Genomic DNA, 22,438 nt, shown 5'->3' with positions numbered 1-22,438 from the left:
TTAAGATGCGTGTTTGAGTTGGAAATGCCATGGATACCAAATAAAATAAATATTTTTTTTAACATTGGTCTGTCAAAGGGAGATTTTCCAGAACTATGTGTCTGCCAGAAAGTGCTCACTGATCTCTGGGAAATGTGGTCAGGTTGTTCTTTTGATAACTGTGTGTCTGAAGAAGTGCTACCAAAGAGTTGAGAAGATGGAACCAATTGACAGTCTCGGGACTTTCTTAAGTGGGGAACACAGACTGTGGAAGCAGACGTATTGAACCCCCAGATTGCTGTACACACTGCAGGAAATAGTGACGGAATTCACCACTTTTATCCCTTCAAGAATAAGCATCTGGACTTGTCATTCTTTCCCTCTCAAAATCATTGCAAAATGTATTTGCTTTCAATAATTTGTGTGGTCCAGGAGATTCCTGGGAATATATATATTATTTCCTAAATTGTATACAAATATCAGGAAAACTTTGAGCAGAAATTATTTGCAACCATTTGATTTCTGTTTACTGGATTCCTGTTTATATTTTCCTGGCCGACTACACCCATGCTGTGTTTTGAAAGTATTTAAAATAAACTTTGTGGGTCAGCCCAGGAATTGGATTACTAGAATCAACATTTCAGCCTACCTCAGGTTAAGTATTCTTCTGTTTTTAGAAACGTGTGTTTCTTCTTCAAATTAAAATGGTCATATTTCATCCAAAAACAACAACAACTTGCACTCATATAGCGCCGTCCACGTAGGGTAGTGTCTCAGAGCACTTAATAGTGGCTGAGCCTGACTCCGAGCTGGGGGGATGCGGAGTTGGCCTTAAGCACGGTCAAAGGTGGGATGTGAAAGAAAGGGGAGCGAGGGGGCAAGGCGAAGGGATTGGGGGAGAGTGTTCCAGAGTTTCAGAAGTTTAATGCAGATAATACAATATGAGGCTTAATCCAGTTAAGAGCACATAATAATGTGCAGCAATTATGATTTTTGGAACAACTTAAGTCAGAGAATGAAGTTTGTTATAAGACATATGAACATCGTAACATGAAGCAAAACTTATCCATCTGTGAAAGTCAATTAACTTATTGAGAAGTGTTTATTCTTTTTGGAGTCTATATTTGAATGTTCTGCTTTTTAGATTCTGTCTTGTGCTGTGTATTCTATTGTAATTTGGAATAGTGTATAAATTAAGTTCGCGCTTGCTTTGCTCTACTATTGCTAGTTTGTGTTGTAATATTTGATATGAATGATTCACTGGCATGGAAGCAGAGCACATCGGTAATTGTATTTGGAAGTAATTGCTGGAGTTTGGTTGGCCAAGGCAGAGTACAGGAAAGGCACAGTATCCTTAATGACAAGCAAACAGGAGCAGCTGTGAGACCATTGTTGAAAATACTATAGTGTAACACACCAACGGTGTGCATCACTTGTTTGGGCCTGAATTGTATTTGAAAGGAAAAAGTTTTCAGTAACTGAAATTGAATGAACTGCGTCATTGTAACAAGACGTGAGATTTGTGACGATTAGGAGCATGTTATGAAATCCTGTATATGTTACCCACAATCAAAAATGACACAGTTCTTCTGGCTTGGACCCTCGTCACCCTCACTCCTCCCCCTAAAAAAAACCTCTCAAATACTTTTTCACAAAGACAGTGTCCCCTTTAATATTAACATTGTAAATTCCAACTTTTTAACCAGTGAGCAAGTTCCAGTGTCTCTTGTGACATTCAGATGGGGTAACGTCCTCTGTACCACTGTCACTGGGGAATGACTTTGGCTGGGTGGCAGAGAAGTTCCCTGCAGTTATATAGAGAACAACCATTAGTCAATTTAAAGCAGTGACCCAGCTGAGTCTACACAGGACATCTAGAAACAAATCTAGCTTCGCTCTCATTTGATATAATGCGTTTATAACCTTGTTATTGGATCTTAGCCTTAAACGCACAACCTTCTGAGCCAGAAGTGAGAATGCTATCAATAGCGCCAAACCGACTTATAGTTAACCTCAAAGTTAATAGTCCCAATAGAACTGGGTATGCTCAGTGTGTGGTTAGCAATCACATTAATTTCTCTTTCAGTTTAATACTGAATACCCACTTATTATACCACACAGGGATGGTTTTCTATATCAGTGTACGTAACCTTACTATGATGAGGGACTCGATCTTATTTTTATTTAAAATATTTCCAGTGCTATGCATCATAACCTGAATCATTAAATAAAGAGGAACAATGCTGGTGTGAGAAACAGATACAATGCCTTCACTTTAAAATATTCTTCTTTTAAGATCAAAACCTGCTCCCTTTAATAACATGATACATATGTAATACACAAACAGGGGAACATTTTGTGTGTAATAACAGAGTAAGTCATTGTACAACATGATTATTTATTGTATTGAAAAGCAACACCCAAACATGCATAGAGCTGTGTTTGTTTTATTATAGTAAGGGAAAGCATCCCATTTATGACTATTGGAGCAAATCCTTGCTTTGAATAAAAGGTATGGACATGACAGGATTCAAGATGTATTTGTGTTCTTTTCTTTAAAGATATTGCTGTTATCGCTGGTTTCACAATGGATTCGCCAGGTATAGAAGTGTTTGAGAATGGCTTTGTGCATCTTATGTTCCACTGTGTTTCATGTCCAACAGTTAAAACCATATCAAAAGTGATTAGAAGTCTTGCTGTATTGCTGCTGTTTTCAGTGTGTTTCTCAGTGTTGTAAATGTCATTGCATTCCATGGAGCTCCATGAGTGGAGATGCTTGATGTTCAAAGAAAAATTGGTTTATCTAAATTGTCAATGTTTAGTCCTTAATGTGAAGGCCATTTTTCCACAGACCTTGGAAAACAAGGCTTCCAAATTGACTGTAATTTTTTTTTAAAAATCCCAAATTCTTAAATTTTAAGGCAATAGTCTTGAAACTGAAACTATGTGAAATTTCAGGCATCTGAAGAGTAAAATGTACTCTGTCTGCTAGCGAAAACTTTGGCACGGGAGTAATAATAATAATAATAATTCTTGCATTTGATTTAGCGCCTTATCACGTCTTTGAGACGTCCAAAGCGCTTTACAGAATGTACTGTAAAGTGAACTGACTGTATATTTTGTGGGCGAAACAGCAGAGAATATACAATTTGACCTATTGTGCCTGAGTTGGCTCAGCAGATCAAAGAAAGCAGATTTTTAAATTATTTTCTTCTGAAGCTGGATCCTTGTAGCTTCCTCAAAATAACGAAAAAGAAGTTACTAATCGGAATCTGATTAATAAGTATTAAAATGTGCCTGATAATGCCTGAACCCTTACTAAAAAAACCCAAGGGAACCAGATACTCAGAGCTGCTTAGGATGGATATTAGCTGCACCTTAAACAGTTTTCATTGAGTTGGTGAATAGTATTTGTGGCAATGTGGAACAACTGAGTTGGAAGGGAGTTTATGTTGATAAATATATTCCCTTCATCTTCTAGGTGAAGACAACACTGGGATTAGTTCCGGAGAAGGAGAAATTCCTGGCAATTCTGAGGTACATCATTCTGCTTCTGCACCTCTAAAAGCTCCTGATCTGATGGATGTTTTCAGTTAATTCCCGAGCATTGCATGAAAACAGGTTGTATTAGATATTACCTGAGTATATGTAAATTGTGACAATACTATACAGTACTTGGCTGTAGGGAGATCTTAGGAGAAAGTGCCTTACAGCAGAGTTGTTATGATGTGGAATGTCTTATCGAGTTTGAGGATTGAGACAGATTCCATATTCGCTTTTAAGAGGAAATTAAATGAATATATGAAAAAGAGAAATATAAGAATTATGGGGAAAAGGAGAATGGAAATCAATGGATAGCTATTTCAGGGAATCAGCCCAGACACAATAGTTTGAAGTGCCCTCCTTCGCTGCTCTTCTCTTCTTGGTAATTTTCTATGCTTTTTATACTTTCTCTCTGTATATATATTTGTATATGTTCTTCTCAAAAACACTTAATTTGTTGCCATGTGCAGCCTTGGATTAAGTATAATGTAATAATGTCCAGTATTTTTAGAAACTCTGGTCATGACAATCCCTGCTAAAAGTGTGCGAGTGCCATTCGCAGCTCTTATTTGACAGACTTTTTGACCTACATGCATAAGGTTGCTGAATCCTCTCTGAATCTTTGGCCGTGCTTATCCTTGGAAGAATTCCAAGTCTCCACGATTCTCGAATTATCTTACAAGATGATTCATCACTTCCTTCCAGACTATTCTTTTTCTGAACAAATCAGTTAGGGTTAACGACAGTATATTTAGTCTGTAGAGAAATAACCCACGGAGATCACAATTATTAATTTTAAGGTAGTGGACTGTCACGGTGTGTCAGCTGAACACTTCCAGACTCACTCAATCCCCAGTGATGACATTTTCTGAAATGGGTGGTTCCCGACGTAAATACAAACACAATTAGAACTTGGATAATTTTATATCAGGTTCGGCGAGATGCAGCATGCGAGAGTTAAAGAGCAACGCGCACCGAGGAGAAAAAAGCAACGGTAGCTTCAGACGGCTACGGCAGTGCAAGTTAGAGATAGATATTTGGAAAGTGAAGTTATTAAGGGATACAGAGCCTTGGGACGTCCTCCCAATGTGAAACCCGCTACGTTAATGCGATTTGTTGTTGTTTATATATGGGGAAAAGGTGGTGAAATGGAATTAAAATAACTGCTAGGATCCAATATCTGGTAGAAGAGGCTCGATATACTGAATGGCCTCCTCCTGTTAATAAATGAATTGCCTTAGAAAGGCCTAACTGTCTGTGAGGAGAGAGTGTTTTTAGCAGCTGGTGAGAGCAGGCCTGTTTACCAGTTTAAACCCACTAATTCAGGGGCACAGCTGGCTAAACCTCAGTGATATTCACCACGCTATAAGCTAGTGTGTAGAGGATACATGCTGAAAGCGTGTATGTATATATGTAGGATATAAATTGTATACTGTCGCTCAGATTGCTATTTGTAAATTACAGCCAGGGTTTTGTATTCAGTGTTTTGTATGCCTTTTATTTGCCTCTCTATGAAATTATTTTCTCCCCTGATTGTTCGTGTTTTCATTGTCCTGGTGACTCTTGGAATAGCCACGCTTATAGAAGATAAAGGGACTGAAATGGAGCTCCGAAACTTTGTACACAAACCGTTTTTTATTTAAAGGTTGTGCGGTTACGATGTTGATGGAGTTTTCTTAAGCGTGCACACAGAGCCTCCTTTGCTGGAAAGCTATGCAGCTTCTGGCTCAGAGTGAGTAATATTGGGGTAAAGTGCCTCCCTCACTAGCGTCAGGAATGAGAAACTGTGAAATCTGCAGACGTATGCTGACTGGCTGCCAACAGGGCTGCTATATTTACAGGCAGGAATCAGACATTTTGCAGCTGTTATAGGTTTGTATGTCGGTTTAACGAGGCAGGGCGATGCAGAATCTTAGCTGAGTCGTACCAGCAGCCCCGATCACAGCCACATTCCTGAGCACCGGGGTCTCTGAACCATAGGGCTTATCAACGCATTCCAAGTAATAACACAGCTCCTTTAACAAAGGGAAATGGTCGTGTCAAGCGAGGTCTGAACAAACATGGGACTTCAGATTCCTGCCACCAAACTGTGCATTGGATACAGCTAGGGAGGTGTAACCACCCTCCAGCCATCAATTTCCATCCCACACCAGTGCAGTAAAGACTGCACACAGCAAAGGGAATTTCTCCTGGTGCCCTGGCCAATACCTCCCAGATAAAATCGGTCATTCACTCCATGGCTGTTTGTGGGAGATTGATGTGCGCAGATTGGCTGCTGTGCGCATCTAGAAAATACACAAGTCACTACACTGTACATAGAGAATCAATCAGGTTGACTGTGACATATGATAAATTATTACACTATTCTACATACAACACTTGTGTAGATCTTCAAATAAACACCTAAACTTGGGTCGTGTTTGTAGCAAAAATAAATCCATTGATAAGCTGCTTTCTGATTGCACGAGATCCATCCATCGAAATGTGATTTTTTAAATTTCTGCTGTTTCTCCTTTTCAGTCAATTATACCACAAATTGGAAACATGAATCAATGATGCAAATGCCCACTGACAACATATAACTGGCTGTGCTGCCATGCAGGTGTAACCACTGTGTGCCCTTTTATTGCCAAACTCACTTATGGGGAAGCTAGTAATTATGCCAAATGTGAAAGCCGTCTATTAACCTTGTTAACCACGCGATGGCCTGGAGTATGGGACTCTTGTCAGTTATGCTTGTTCTGTAAGTCTTAACACCGGAATCTTTCCTTAATGCACTCGGCAGGTAATGAGCACCACAACAGAGACTGCTTCTCTCATCTCTGGTCCACAAACGGTGGTAAGCCTTGATTGTCGCGGATTGTCTGTTGGCATGTGTGTATGTGTGTCTGCTGTGCAAGCATGCACAATCAGCATGTAGATAGTTTTATATGTGCAATGTTTTTTTGTGTGTTGCAGTTAATCCCTATGTCCTAACGTGATGATTGTTTAATTGCCTGTGCTCTGTGTGACGTTCCCAGCTTCTGGTGTTATTGACATATGAAAGTCCTGTTGCAGGAGAAGCATTTTGCCAAAACACTTGAGCAAGTTATTGTGGAGGCTTATGAATAATTACCACTTGGGAAAATACTGGAGGAATCATGGAAAGTACCCTGTACTGAGACCCTCTTGACCACAGATCAACTCAGGTCAAAATGGGTCAAAACAACGTTGGCAAAGAAAGGGGAGGAGGTACAGAAACATTTGTCAATCATGAGCAGTGAGGACTGAGCTTTTGCAGTGACAGGGTTCATCAAAATCCATTTCAAACTGTATCAGTATTTGTCTGCCAGCAACACCAAGCTGTTTGATTCAACTGCAGCAAATTGAGTAATGGCCAATCATCTTGGAATGGTATGGCATGTGTAAACTGATGATGTTTGCAATCTAGGAGATTGATAAACACAGTACTTGCAACCCGTTTACAATCTGTATAAAGGAACTAACATGTTCCATGTGACAACTTGTTCAAAAATCATCATGGCAACAATGTGCCTCAGTGTTTTAAGTCACAAAAATGAAAGCAACGAGTCTGATTTTGCTTTTTGGGGGATCTGAATTGTCATGGTCAGCGTTCATACTGTACGAGTTTTTCTTTGCAATAACAAATGTGTGTTTTTAAATACTGTTGTGCTGAGATGCCAACACAGAAAGGAGCCCGATTCGGATAACGCATCAAACAACAACTTGCATTTATATAACGTCCTGGAGCGCTTCATCAATCTTACCCAAATAGCGGCTGCTGTCACAGGTAAAATTAAATGCAGTGTTCCCTTGGGGATTGTTAACAATGTGCTACTGCCATCTCATCAAGGCCAAAGCTAAGTATCTTAGAACACACTAATGCTACCAGGGCACCCAGCCAGTGGACATTAAAGTAACATTTCCTTTGTAGCATTCATAATTGAAATACACCTTCGCTATTATTTTCACTTGCAATAGAATCGGAGCCAAATCATATTGACTAGCAGCCGGGAGGGAATGGGAGAGTCTTATATTGTAGAGAACTGTGTATGTATGTGTGTGTGTGTGTGTGCAAGAGAGACAGAGGAAAGGGGAAAAATTGGAGAAAGATCCAAGGTTTGTAGAAGCGACTCGGATCCCAATTGAGGTAGACTTCTGCAACTGGAGGAAAAGTGCTTTGTGTTGCTCTGCCCTGTGTTGGGGGCTGGAGGCTGCCTGGCCGGGGAGGGCAAGGGAATAAGTGAGTGTTTACCAGCGCACCAATTGGTCCGAAACCTAGTAGAGGACCCTGAAGATGGCTGAATCTGGTGATTGTAAAAAGACAATGCCATCAGCAAGCAAAGGCGAGGAGTCAGATACTTTGACGGTTGTCATAAAAAACACGGCAATATAAATCTCATAATTTCACCCCTTAATTCTACCATTGCAACAGTTGCTGTTTTATCTCATTATCTCCCTAAATCAGCGTTTAAGCAAATAAGCATTTTTGTTATTGTCAATTAATCAGGATGACAAGGTTTGTTTTAGAATTTGTTATCAAATGTGTTGCTCCTTCCTGAATGGTAGTAATTGACCATTTAGTGCTTCTTGTTAAAGCAGGTAAACCAGGCACCAGGCAAGTGATTTCCACCCAGCTTCATGCAGTATGCAGGTCAGTGCAGGAGCTTGTGATGCTTAGAATATTCACTGGACTTTGTAGAATTGCACCAGCTCTATTTGGGGAAGAACGTTTGCAAAGAATTTTGAGAGTCCATTCAATGTCTGTTGTCGAAATTTAAAAAGAATCTTATTGGAGGATATCCATTGGGGTTTTAAAGTTACAGAATTGCATATGGCTTCATACACTGGTTCCTTAAATCTTGACCAGTTTACTATGGCAAGTCAGCCACTTTGTATAGAAGGAAGGGGGTGTGGAGCTCAGATTCAACAACAATAGATTGCATTTATATAGTATCTTTCACTTCGGAAGGACGTCTCAAGGCACTGTAAGATTCAAGGCCTGGGTAGCTTTCAATTGAAGAGTAGAGGTGATGGAGGTTAGTGGACATGATTCCAGTCTTGTGTTCCACTTGGAGAGGGGAAAGGTAGGAAAGAAAATAAAATGTTTTTTTTTTAAAAAGAGTAGAATAATTTGAGTCTTAAACACTGGTGGAGTCCTGGTTTTAGTGAATTGTTTTGGTATGTCTCATAATGTGATCCTTGAGCAATGAATCACTTATTATAGGAAATTTCAAAATAATTTTCAACTCTTCCCTAGTGATTAGAACTTGGAAGATTGATAACACTGTGGTATTCAAGCCCCGTCTTGCTATTAGTATGCTCTGTGGAATTATACATGCATAATAGTCAGTTACTCTACTTTTTTAACACATATTTCAAATAACATTGTTTTTTCCAGCTGTGTGTTTAATTGTGTGCTGTGCAGTATTGTGTCTTGCTAAGAAATTAATACACTGTGTTTGCTGTCAGCATTAAGCATTCTCTATTCCCAGGTCAAATCATAGCAGCCCAAACATTTTCTTTTTGTCTGAATAGATTGGGGAGAGATGCGCTTCGTTGGGAGAGGATTGGGCAGGTTTGGACATCTGAGGGTTGAATAATATAGCTGCGAGCATGGATGAATATTCAGGAGTTTTGCATGATGTCTTTTTATGAGGCTCAGAACTCTTTTATGCTGATTTTCTTACCCCTTCGCGCCCCCAAAGTTAAATGGGTGAGAGAGTTTGTGATGGTGATCCATGCTCCTTGAAAATGGATGGCTTAAGCATTAGCCTGGGCTGCGATTCAAATATACCACCACCTTGACCCTTTGGTTGGGTACCCCACAGACACCATGGACTGTGACACCTCTGCTTTCTGATGCAGTAAGTGTTATGCAATGGGTGATGGGCTATTATACAGACATGTGACTCACTATCAGTACTGCACTATTGTTACTTTTTTTGGTGGTTACTTCACAGATGCGGAGAAAACAGAAACTTTTCTTGGAAAACCGTGTCAGGGTACCGTATGGCAAAGCTCTCTGTGTTACTATGGCTTGGAGGCTGCAGCAACTCCTAGTGCATAGCACTATTGTATCTTGTAACGCACAAACTTTGGCTTCATTTTTTAATGGGCTGATTCCCAAAAGAATTTATTAACTCATTGGCTTTCTAACCTGGAGCTCAGTTTGGTTGACACTAGTATGTTTTGGGGGAATTTTTTCCCCACAAGTCTGGGGATTTCAGAGTGTTTGTTAATTCTTTCTAGAAATTGACTTGATTTTTTTTGTTAAGTCAGAAAAGGACTCGTCTTTGCTTTAGTATCGGGACGTCCTCCTAAGGTGAAAGGCGCTATATAAATGCAATGTGTTCTTGTTGGATATTGGGGAAATGGAAAATACAGCATTAAAGAGGGGCAAATTAAAGAATAAGTTCGTTATTCAGACAGGCCTGTGTTAAACTGCTCTACTCTAATTGCAAACCTATCCTGTATTTATGTACTGACTAATTAGTGGAATGTGGGTAAACCAATATCTTTTTATTAGTAGTTCATTTGCATTGCTTTTGCTTTGGATTGATTGGAGGTTGTGCAGTGTGAAGTTTGTGTCTGTGTGTGTGAAGGGAGCTGCATTCGCAGCTGTTGCGCTACTTAATCCCAAATTACCAGTATGTCCTTCTGTCGCAAAAGTTGCCTTCACATTGTGACGTGCATTTCAGATCAGACTTTGAAATGGTGGGAGTGGTTCCTTGGATTTCAGAACTGCAGTATCCGCATGTTCAAAACTGCGATTGTTTTGCTTTATCAGGGCTTCTATTATGGCGGTGCCAAAATTGACTTATGACAGTCTTTTTAGCTTTTAATGGTCACTGTTTTCCGTAGGGAAATTGGACTGAAGTACACAGTGTGTGTTGATGAAACCCGACCTTGAAGTTATTTTTGCATACAACAGTTATTTTGGGGAATCACCAGAAAGCCAGCATGTTTGCATGTGGAGCGTTTCGAGAGTAAATGTGCTTTATTTTTGGTTTGCGAAAGTGTGTGTGTGTGCGCAAAATAACATTGCAGTAACTCAGGGTGCATGCTCAAGGATGCTCATCAATATTGTGCTGTGAGCAGGCAGCATTACAGGCAGTGAGCTTGTACAAGGTAGGAATTTAAAATCAAATCAAAGCTCCATAATTAGATGTTCTACTATGTGAAAGTTATATGGTGAGATGCATCCATTTTCAGTGGTAGCACAGTTACGTGAAGGTGGAAAACCCGTTACTTTTACTTGCCCTGACTGTGAATGGGAGCAGAATCTAAAATTTAATCTAAAAGGGCCTGGCTTCCTATGATGCACACTTTAGCTGCCTGACTGACTGGATTGGCTCAATGTATACAGTTGAGCTGAAATAACTTCAAGTCTCAGTCGGATTTTGATCCATTACGTTTTCAGAAAAGTTTAATTGGGCTCCATTAGTTGTGGCTTTGATTTCGTTTTTAAAAGATGGAAATTGCCAAATTGCCTTGGAAATGACATCAGGCCATGTGTAAAATGTCAGACAGTCTGTGGCAGCCTCACAACCAATGTCCATCTGGTTCATTTCATATGGCAGCACTCTGGCGATTCTGAACCGAGTAAAATAGATGATGTTATTCTATAGCTCCAAACTGCGGGTGGGCGTGGAATCAAGATTGTTCAAATGATTCAAATTGGAAATATTGTAGTGGTTTGGAGCGAAAGGGGAGATATAAGGGTTCAGCAAGACCTGATTTAACAACACAAGTTTGTAATTAAAATAAGTTGAGACCCTTCTCTCTATTTCTCTCCCTCCCCGCAGATTGTCCACATGCAGACTTAGCTGCTGCTCACTAGCACAGTCGAAGTGCTGTAATAGATTAATTTGGATGTACAATCCCAATAATTTAAAATTTGGTCAGCATTGGTTGAATGTACTAGGACTTTTTTTAAAAAGCTCATCTAACAAGGTCTCCCTCCTCTATCTAAATTTCTATCTGTTGTCTTCTATCACATTTATTCCAGTCAGTGGGTAATAATGAGAATGTTCCCCATTTTCTTAGAACGGGTAAATGTTCTGAGAAAGTGAGAGAGTCGTTACGCGAAAGATGTCTCTTTTATAATAATTAATAATACTTGCATTTGATATAGTGCCTTATCACATTTTTGAGACATCTCAAAGCACTTTACAGTGCTATGTACCTGTAAAGTGAATTGACTGTATATTTTGTGGGTGAAACACGGCAACCAATTGCGCACAGCAGTGTCCTACAAACAGTCATGGATTGAGTGATGAAGTCGTTTTTTTTTAACATTATTTTGTTTAGCCTAGCCTCAGTAGCCCAGGTATGTATTTACATACTGAAATATACAATTACTCTATTAATGACTCAATCAGATCACCAGGCTCAGTTGTGATTGTTTGTCCATCTGGTTGACTACTATACATGCGACGCTATAAATTTAAACATGATTGCTTTTATGTACCTTCCCCAGGGATTGCAGTCTTTTTTTCTAATGACTCCTGTCACTGTACTGTTCCAACATGAAAGGGTTTGGCTGGGAACACAGCATTATCTATCTTACTTCCCAATGATGTTGAGTGCCAGCTTTTGTATTCTTAATTTTATTTCTACACTTATATCAATACAATGGAGATTGAACAAACCTCGCTGGTTTATAATGCAGCGTATCACCTCTTTCAGTGATTCAAAGAAAATAGTCTTGCCAGACGGAGCTCTCAATGGCAAGCTATGTGGTTTAAGCTGGTTAGACTCCAACATTGCCCTAACACACACGCAGGGGGCCCTAAGCGTTGACTCTTGCCAACCTGTGCCTAATACTTTCCAGAATTAGGTAAGCAGGATACATCCCTCCAGGGTGCTTGCACATTTCCTTCCAACAATCTGTCTCTGGAATGTCAATGTAAGGTGAGATGCATGGAACTATTTGATTTGGATATTCTTAAGCACGGTGATAGGTTTCCACATGTATCAGACACCCGGCTGACCAAAAAAAAGAACACTTCGGAAACTTCTATTTATGTGGCTTTTTAGTGTGGTTAAGGCAAACAGGATACAGCTGCTGTAATATGACACTGATTAGGGGAATCTTCAAATAACCAATCCATAAATGGAATTTTTTACGCCACATTCTGTTTCCAAGTTCTTCAGCAAAAAAAAACGCTTCTCATCAAAGGAGGAAGAAGTTTAATACAGAAGTTTGCAACATATCGCAAGATCCCGAAGCTGACGTATCTCTTCAAAAAATGAGAGCAATAACTTTCCACTCAGATATCCGCAGCGGTGGTTTGGTTCTTTCAATGCTGGTTGTCATGTTCCTATCTTTTTCCCATATTGACCTCTTCTTCCTTTGATATGACAAAAGGGAACAACTCGGGCGTGGAATGTGGCGTGAAGGGTGAGGACTTTCATTATTGGAGATGTGGTTTGGAGCTTTACCTTATCACTGATGCAGTTGTGTACATTTTTGTGTAGATCCTGTTTATTATACTGAAATGGCTAACCCATGTCTCAGCACTTTCATTGTATAGTTTAATAGTTTGCATTTAGCAGCTGTGTGATACATTTTAAAACTCTTAAGGTATGATTCAACTTATAAGTGGCTTATAAACTTATGTATGCTATGTGATCCATTCCACCCATTGTGTAAGGATAGGATTTTCCCTGGTCTTAATAATAATAATAATCCTTGCATTTGACATTGCACCTTTCACGTATTCTAGATTTAATGGTTCATACTCTGTAGCAATTGCAGTCACATCGATCAGCTCCTGGTAGGGTAAGCGGTAAGTGAAATGAGGATTCCAGCGGTGCTGCGATGTTGGATATTTGGTTAATATCCTGGGATTCTGTGCAAGTATTGAAGAATTGAACAACACTCTGGTCTGTTGATGGTCAGGGAAGCCATTGACGCTTTGCCTCCTGAAGGTTGCTGGAAGGCAAATGTTCGTCCAGCAGCTGTGCGGTGTTAAGTGAGGCAAAGAAATGCATGTGTCAGTTCTATTTTAAATTCGCCACGCACATGCCACTCCCTTTTTGATTCCCTAATTCTGCTTGGTGAGGAGGAGCATATTTGTTGGTGTTTCAAAAGAGCCCTGGGCTATCACTCTTGAAAGCTAATTTGAAAAGGGTTTAAAGGTACTCGCCTCCCTTCATGCAATAGATAAACACAAAATTGTATGAGGCTTTCATCGCGCAACGACAATGATTGTTGCTTTTGTCTGTAACTCCATCGTTGCGTGAGTCACTGACGCAGTGGTAATTTGGATTTTCCATAGGATATTTGTCATGGTTAATTTACTCAGTTACAGTAAGATATTGGACACCGTGTTTATCTATCTTTACCGAAAACTGTTGAATGACTTGTTACTTATTGTCTATGCTGACACCTGCCTCTGAATTTGGAAATGTGATCAGTGGTATCTTTACAATGTAGTCTGTCATTTTTTAAATCGTGTAAAATATGAGGAGAATAAATAACAGCCTGAACTCTTATACAGTTACAATTACTGTATCTATTTCAATCTGGACATACGCCAACAACAATTTTGACTTGAATAGAACCGTGTAGAACTTAGTGTAGAACAGTGTCAGAAAGTGCTTCACAGAGTCTGAGTGGGAGCCTGAGCAAGGTTGGGGGGATAGGAGAGAGATGACCAATAATGCAGTCAATGATAGATTCTTAGCAGGGTTTTGAAAACTGGGGGAGGTTGTGAGGCAGAGAAATCTTGAGCTTAATTATTTCAGTGCCCAATTTGCTCCTCTCTATACAAGCTGCAAACCATCCAGATCTCTGCAGCCCATGTCTGCTCCAGCACCAGGCTCCATAAGCCTCTTGCCTCCCATCTTCGCTCAGCTCCACCGGCCCCCCAACCACCCCCGGATTGAATTCAAGATCCTTATTCCCATGTTCAATTCCCTCTACCTCACACTCACTCCACTCTGGAGTCCCTCCCTTCTTTCTATCTTTTCAAATGTGCTTTGTCCCACCCTATCCTTCTCAGCTATTTTCTCACCACACACTCTTCCTGAGGGCTTGAGCTTTTGTCAGCTGTGTGCAGGGCTTTCACATAAGGGTGGACATCTCAAAGATGTTTGCTTTAGAAGGCCCCTGAGCTCTATAGTGGGACAGCTACTTTGTGATTCACTCAACGATATCCATGTACAGTTATAACCAGTGGGTCAGTAAGAGTTAAATAGTTATTCAAATGGAGAGGTCAAGGAATGATAGATGGTGGTCAGGACTGTTTGCAGAATGGGTAATAAAATGGCATTCTGCTGCAGACTGTCATTTTTAACCAGGCCTGGGTTAGAGAGCAGTGACTACAGCTCAGATTACCGGTGATGATTTTTCCTGGCAGGGTAAAGTTATGGGGTGGGGAGGTTAAGGGATAAGCTGATACTTGTGAAGGGATAAACAATACTTTTTTTAAAAAATATGGGGATTTGTGTATAAATCACGTATTCGTTTACAGTGGGTGAGGATTACTCATTCCAACGGTATTTCCTAAAGACTTAGAAAATGCTATCTATGGTCAAAAAAAAACGTCTGACTCATTTTGCTTCAGGATTTGCTCTCTGTAATGGCTGTGTTGCTGACTCACTGTTTCCATGGTACCCATCTCGGGTACAGTTTCCTTCCGAGCACAGATGGCAGCAGTAACAGCAGCTCAGTGATGGTTAGGCCAAAGGCAGGGTAAAGTATTGCAGGTCAAGAGAGAGGTCGACACAGTAACTGCAGTGTATGCAATGCAACTGCTTCTGAATTGAGTTATCCGTAGGCCGTTGGAATGTGTCCAGGAATAGTATGCGTTTGTTTAAATTCCCTACTGGAACATCTGAGCAGATGAAGGCTCTGGCCAAATGCACAGAAAGTAATACAGTATTTAGCTGCAAAATTAGTGATGTTATACGTACATACGTCTATTCTGTAATATGATGATTACCTCTGTTACAATATACGGTCCAGCTTCGGTATACCTTGTGTCCATTTATAAAGACTATGACATTTTCCATATCAATAGCCCAGTACACTTCTGGTTCACAGGCACAGAAAGCCTCCCAGTGGTAGGAGCCTCCCCAGCGACTGCTAGAAATGCTCAATAGAGCACTTGCCTTTGACCACCAGCCTTCTGTGTGTATGCGCTGTAGGCCAGAAGTGAACTGGTATAATTAATAATAAGTAATAATTAATGCCATGACTGGTGGCTTTTTAAAAAATAATTTGACCTGTTCTAATGTAGGGGTCTAAATTTTATGGACCCAAACCACCGTGTTAAAATGTATTCTGACTCGGTGTTTGCATCTGATATATCTAAGGGAAAAATGATTACTGCTGCTGTTTTCTACAGAATTATAGAATTTTTCAGCACAGAAGTTCATTGTGCCTGTGCCAGCTCTCTGCAAGAGCTATTGGTTAGTCCCCTGTAATGAGGATGGTAGGCCATCTAACCATGTATGAAGGCTCAGGTAGATAAATAAATTTAAAAAAAGAGCAAGCAGTAAAGTGCTGGATCTGTCAGAGGCCATGGACATTGATAAAGAGCCGAGATGACATGTTAAAAGACGCAAATTAAAAGCATAAGGTTGAAAGCAGCAAACTAGGCCATGCTTAAATAGGAAACTTCTTAAAAAAAGAACCACTTAATCAGATAATTCTTAGGAAGACAAACTGCCAAGATAAGCAAGAAACTAGTTTTATGCTTAAGTAAATAACACCTAGAAATACTGAGTAGACGAGATGGACAGCTAGCTGAAACTGCTTCCTGTGCTGAGACTAAAGGCTAAGCAAAAGGTAAAGACAGGAGTCTTTGGTATGGAAGTCCAGAGAGTGTCGAGATCTTGTGATCGGTCTACTTTGACTCCAGCTGACAACCTGATTCTCCCGAGGTACTGCGCTGTTGCTTGCTAAAGCTCAGAACAATATGCAAGTGCGTGCATTTTAGTAGTTGTAATGCTCAAAAAGAACAACAATAATAATAATCCTTGCATTTGATATAGTGTCTTATCGCATCTTTGAGATGTCTCAAATCGCTTCACAGAATATACAGTAAAATAAATTGACGATGTTTTGTGGGCGAAACGTGGCAGTCAATTGTGCACAGCAGCGTCCAACAAACAGTCGTGGTTTGAGTGACCAATTTAATTGTGTGTGTGTATATATATAATATATTTGTGTGTGTATATATATGTTGAAATTCTGATTGTGTTTTGGGGAATTCTTATGGAGAAGAATATCAGAATCCCTTTTTATTTGCAGATATTTCTCTGATCCCTTTATAAAAGCTATCATGGACTCTGCTTCCACCACTATGGTTTTTTTTGGCAAGGCCTGTCTGATGCTTTATGCAGCACTCAGAGCACTGGGATCGAATCCAGCCTCTTTAGCTGCGTCACTGCTGTCTGGGTAGGGTCTGTGGAAAAGCATAGATTGCAGCATTTGGCAGTGTGTACAGCAAGGACAAGCTTAAAGGTGCTGCTATGTGATTGCACTTCTCTCAGGGCAACATGACGGTAGAGTTGATCATTCATTAAACATCCGTTATTTTGTTAAAAAAAAGCCAGCATGTAATGACCATACTTTGTAATAAAAAAAATCTGTTGGTGACGCTGAAGGAAAAATGTAGTCAAGTTCAAACTTTTAGTTTGGACAGAAATATCTTCTGCATTCCACACAGCAAGTAAAAATGGACGTGTGTTAATGTTTTGTATTTAATGTATTGTTTTAAGTACTGGATGGCTTTTCCAAGCTCTTTTACTGCACTAGACGTGATTCCGGCAGCAGTATTGAAATGACCTGACCTGGGCAGAAATGTACATTAAGCTGTCTGTCCACACACGCCTCTTCAATGCAGTCCTTTAGCCAGCGATCATATTTCTTGGCAAATTTGTTCTGTGTTTGTCGGGTTTAATGTGTGGCATGCGGGAGAATAAAGCGACATTATTAACCACTTGTGTTAACTACCTCTGATGTATCCTGTGAGTCTGGAGTGAATGGAATTTTGAATTTTCAGTCAAGTACTGCATATTGGGGAGTAGAAGAAGAGTATATCCAGATGGTTAGTTCCTGGTCTATCATGGGGTCAATGTTGCTCATTCCCCCAACAAAATATACAGTGAATTCACTTAACAGTATATTCAGTGAAGCGCTTTGAGACGTCTCGAAGATGTGATAAGGCGTCATATCAAATGCAAGGTTTATTATTTATTATTATTATTTCCCACCCCAATGCAATAGAGCACAATAGAAGGGTATAGGCCGAGGTATCTTGTTACCTTGACTGGGTTATAATATCTGACCTTTTAGAACAGAGCAATAAGAAGTTAAAAATTACTTTGAATACCTTAGGAGATTGTGTTCTCAATGTGGTGATTTAGAATCTTATGCTGAGAAATATCTCCGGCAACAAAGAGTACAGCATTGTAGTAGTTTTGTTAAGCAAGAAAGGCCATATTGTACTCCATGCTTCAATTTATTCATGGCAGACTGCAATTGAATGCAATGAAGAATCCAGTGTTGTGTCCGGCATGCTGTTTAGACAGGACTGAGCCCATTTACTCTGGAGCAGATCCAGATATGCACTGTTGTGTTGCTGCATAAGTATGCATGTCTGTGAGCAGTGGTTGACTCTGTATTGTTTGGCTTGTAGAAGTAAACACACATCTTGCTCTGTCCTGTGAGAATGTTTTGATACTGAATGAAAGTGCTGCAGTCCAACCCAGGACTACTCGCCAGCTTTTCCATCATAATTCTCGCTTGTTCCACAGATTAACAGAGAAATTCACAGCAAAGATTCAATCTTCTTCCGGGATGGAATCCGAAGGATTGACTTTATCCTCTCCTACGTGGATGATCTTAGTAAAGAAGCAGAAAAGAAAGTGGTAGGAATTTGCTTACTTCACGTTTTGCAAGGATTAATTATATACCAGCTATACAGTGATATGGTTATCTATCTCTGAGCGGCTATCTTGTGTGTTTGCTTAACACTGCCATTACTGTCATGTTGCTAATGGAATCTCTTGTGTCTCTTGCTCTAATAATAATATAATAATATGCTCTATGCAGGTTGAAGGATTGTTTTCATCCAGTCCCTTGTATACTGATGAGCCAGGATCAGTTTCGCTATTAGGAACTGCTCTCATCTGAGTTCAATTTGTTTTCTTTCACACGTGATTTTAAAATGAGATTTAAAATTCATGTCTTCCATCCTTGTTTCTTTAACTAACTCACTGTTTAAAGTAACAAATTAAGATGTGCTCTTGATATCATCTCTAGCTGATATGCACGGATGCAGTTAATATTAGACAACTATAAACTATTGTGGACTTTTTCATGGTGTTTGGCAAAAAAAATGTTGCTACATTATTTTGGCCGGTTTATGTTGGCCTTGTCGGATTGCTCTTTGGACACTGCCGTCTGGTGGCCTTTTGATTATGGCTGAACACGGCTGCAAGCTGCAGAGAGGTGGGGCAAGTAGGAAAGATTGAGGAGGAAAAACTGTTAAGGGAGATGGCTGGAGACTGATGCGAGAGTTCTGGTAATGTCTAGTCAGTAGAAAATGCTGCTAAGATATTCAGTACCTATTTGCCGGTTGCAGCTAAGGCTATAGTTTATATTGTAGCATAACACATAACTGAGATTTACTATAGGTTTGTTACCGTTTACAGTATCTAGCGTATGATTAATGCTTGTTTAAAATTCACTTGTGGCACATATATTAACATTCAAGTGTAGACTTCAAGCAGAAAACCTTGAGCCAGCAGCTATGTAGGTGAAGCTGGGCAATACAAGTATTTTGAGGGTGAAGCTGATCAATCTAAAGTGTAGCATTGTGTGACTGGACCATCAATATTAGATGTAGTCTGGCAGCATTTTACCAGTTTGTAATCTGCATGCGTATTACAAACATTAATGTAATGCTCCAGGTTTTTTTGGATCAACTTATTAACTAGGCTGTCACTAAATTAATAATCATGCTTGAACAAGAGTGCACTTTAATCCGCTTTGCTTCTTAAATGCCCACCTGTTACATAAATTAAATTGCATCTATGGCTTCAACAGTGGTGCTTTTACTTAGTAACGCTTTTATCTGCTGCTTTTGTCTGATTTTAGAATTGCATTACTTTTACTGAAACAATTCTCTGATCGTTCTTGGACTCCTGTTAGTGAGGGATCATCCAAGGGTTTCCTGTCCAACACAAATTTATGTTTATGTAGTGTCTTTCATGTCGGGAGGACGTCCTAAGATAATATTTGTAAAGTCCTGGCCTGGCACATGCTCACGCAACAAAGAGCTCTCTCAAAAGTATGGGAGGATTTTTTTTCTAATTAGGTGTTGAACTTTTGTGCTTTTGTTGTTGTTTTTAAAAGGGAACTCCCCCTCGAGATTAATAATTTAAAATTCCTTGTGGATTAATCATTTATGAAAGCCCTGCAGTGTGCTGTAAGCCCTGCTTTAGAACAGGAAACTGTTGTGGTCGTTTGCAGGTAACGTGAGCAACAGAGGGCCAAATTTTGCAATGTGTGGTAATGCATTTCTTGTGCTAATTAAGATAAGTAAAGTGTCTGCAATGTTGCAAATTTAGGCTCTAAAACCAATACTCTGAGGTTTCCCATTTTGCTGTCTGAAGTTGGAAGCACATTGACGTGTCCTGTATACAGTAGCTGCTCTGATGTCTTCTATATAGCTAGTTCATTCAATGGGTGGTAACCCTTTCTGTTCCGGTCAATGTTTTCATAGCCCTTTACAAGATGGGTTCAAGAGCACAGGATGATTGGCAGTAGAATGGGGAGGAGAGGTTAGGTTCAGCTTTCAGTTGCTATCAGCTTTAGATGTCAGCGACTGATGTATTCTCTAACATTCACCTCTTCAGGAAAGAAGACGAGATTTTGAAGAAAATCTGGCGAAGGCAGGACTTGATCTCGAAACTGAAAGTAAAGACGTAAGTGACACCCAAATGTCCAGGCAATCTTTCAACTATCTAAATCTTTAGCTGTGCAGCCTGATCACAGCCCCCTCTACATTTTTAATGCTTTGCACACTTTTCTCAAGTTAATCAAATAGGTTCACTGTTTTATATTCTACACGTTCTTGCCAAATGTATACAGTTGGTGATATTTCGGGTGCAAGTTACTCAATTAAGTAAAAACAAGAAACCACAGAATCCAGCTTTTAAATGCATCGGAAAGTGGTGGAAGCCTGTTGAGTACAAAGTTACAGCTGCGCTCCTGACAAGGATAGTTGAGTTTGAATCCATGTCTCCATTGGCTTTTCCTCTTTCTTCTGCGGAGATTACACCATTCCGCGTTGGGTGATCAGTGGGCTAAAGGAAAGGAGTTTTGCTGCCTGGTTGCTCCTGCGCACAATACTGGAAGATGCCTTTAGTAAAAACAGAACAAGGAGCAGTTGCACTATCACTATTCTCCAGGCAAAATAGTGTCGGTTCCACTTTCACTCTCGGCCAAAGAGGATTGCGCGAGAGGTTGCCTGAAATCTGACAGTCCAGATTGATAGAACTATATTTTCTAGGAATCGGAGGATGGCAAGACGTACTTTGTCAAGATCCACGCTCCGTGGGACGTGCTTGCTACCTACGCGGAGGTTCTGCATATCAAGGTGCCAATTAGGGCAAATGACATATCACCAGCCGGAGATAATCCGTTCGATTGGTTCCTGAAACCATTTCAACTGGAAATGGATATCATGAACCCTGAACCGGATTATTTCACGGCCCCTTTCAGTAAACAGCGGCAGGAGCTCTTCTTAATCGGCGATCGGGAGACTTTTTTCTCTCCCTCCACACGCAACCGAATCGTAAGTACAGCCCTTTTTTTTTGTTGTATAATATATATATATATCTCACATTGCAATTTTTCGTCAAGGTGAGGTGAGAGCATACACTTAATTTCCTGTACATTTGCATTCTGCTGCCTCTGGTGTTTTGGAATGCAAGGTTTTTTTCGCAATTGCACATTATCTTGTCAAAACACACTCTCAGAATGATCTGTGTTTTATCTTGTACGTCTGTAGCCAGCCTATACAGGCTGATACAGACCGTTTTGTTGTCCGCTTACCTATCTGCTTATCTGGACTCCCAATCAATCTGACCCTTACTGATAAGATAGTCAATCATACACAAAACAATCTCTGGCGTTTCAGTCTATGATTGGTTTTACACTTGTATGCAGTCTCCAAGGGATGCAACTCATACAGATCCCATCTGAAAGTTGACTTTGGCTATTATGCAAATTATATTTGCTCCCTATCCCAAATAACAGTAGAAGTATTAGACTTTTGGCAAGTAAAGGATAACCTCATCCACAGTATCTTCTGCGATTGGAAAGCGCTTACAAAACCTGTTGTACGCAAGTAGCTTCCTTTTTGACAGTTGAGTGACCCATGGCTTTCGTCCACAACAGCTTGCACCTATGGAGTGCCTCTAATTTCTAAAAGTGCAACACTTTACTTTTATTTACTAAATCCCCTTGCTGTATAAGAGATCAAGTTGTTTCCTTATATGATCATTGGCACAGTAATTGTGTGAAACATTGATCAATGCTCGTATTTATGCAGTGCTGCTCTTCTGTGCTGATTGTTCCAGGTGTATTACATTCTTTCTCGGTGTAAATATGCAACAGAAGAAGGGAAGCAGAAATTTGGGATCAAGAGGCTGCAGAACAATAACACGTACACTTCTGCATTTCCTCTCCATGACGTACGTACCCTACTTGCTGAACCCTCCCATATTTAGTGTACTTCATTCTGAGTCCATGTTAAGTACATACAGTATGCTGCATATTGTCTGTGTTTCTGTTGCCAAACCCAACATTGTACTAATACCACACCGTCGCATGGTTATTTAACCTAGCTGCTCTGAGTTCATTACTTAGCACAGATATCACTTGTAC

The 22,438-nt window shown here is 40.0% G+C and overlaps 1 protein-coding gene across 7 annotated transcripts in view; it reads left to right on the top strand.

Moving 5' to 3' along the window:
* ano5a (anoctamin 5a) overlaps nt 1-22,438 on the top strand; it is a 43,383-nt gene that overhangs the window by 10,431 nt on the left and 10,514 nt on the right. The window contains exons 2-9 of one of the 7 annotated variants that reach the window (XM_042341317.1): nt 2,541-2,579; nt 3,461-3,516; nt 6,308-6,361; nt 9,486-9,527; nt 18,298-18,411; nt 20,404-20,472; nt 21,060-21,344; nt 22,132-22,245. In XM_042341317.1, the coding sequence (XP_042197251.1) occupies nt 2,541-2,579; nt 3,461-3,516; nt 6,308-6,361; nt 9,486-9,527; nt 18,298-18,411; nt 20,404-20,472; nt 21,060-21,344; nt 22,132-22,245 (773 nt within the window). Of the gene's footprint in view, nt 1-2,540; nt 2,580-3,460; nt 3,517-6,307; nt 6,362-8,167; nt 8,177-9,485; nt 9,528-16,939; nt 17,044-18,297; nt 18,412-20,403; nt 20,473-21,059; nt 21,345-22,131; nt 22,246-22,438 lie in introns of those variants that run through there. The other 6 variants (XM_042341318.1, XM_042341320.1, XM_042341319.1 and 3 more) reach the window with 6 other exon arrangements.

This window comes from Callorhinchus milii, unplaced genomic scaffold, assembly GCF_018977255.1.
Source record: "Callorhinchus milii isolate IMCB2004 unplaced genomic scaffold, IMCB_Cmil_1.0 Scaffold17, whole genome shotgun sequence".
NCBI lineage: Eukaryota > Metazoa > Chordata > Chondrichthyes > Chimaeriformes > Callorhinchidae > Callorhinchus > Callorhinchus milii.
This window is presented reverse-complemented; position numbering and strand designations above follow the sequence as displayed.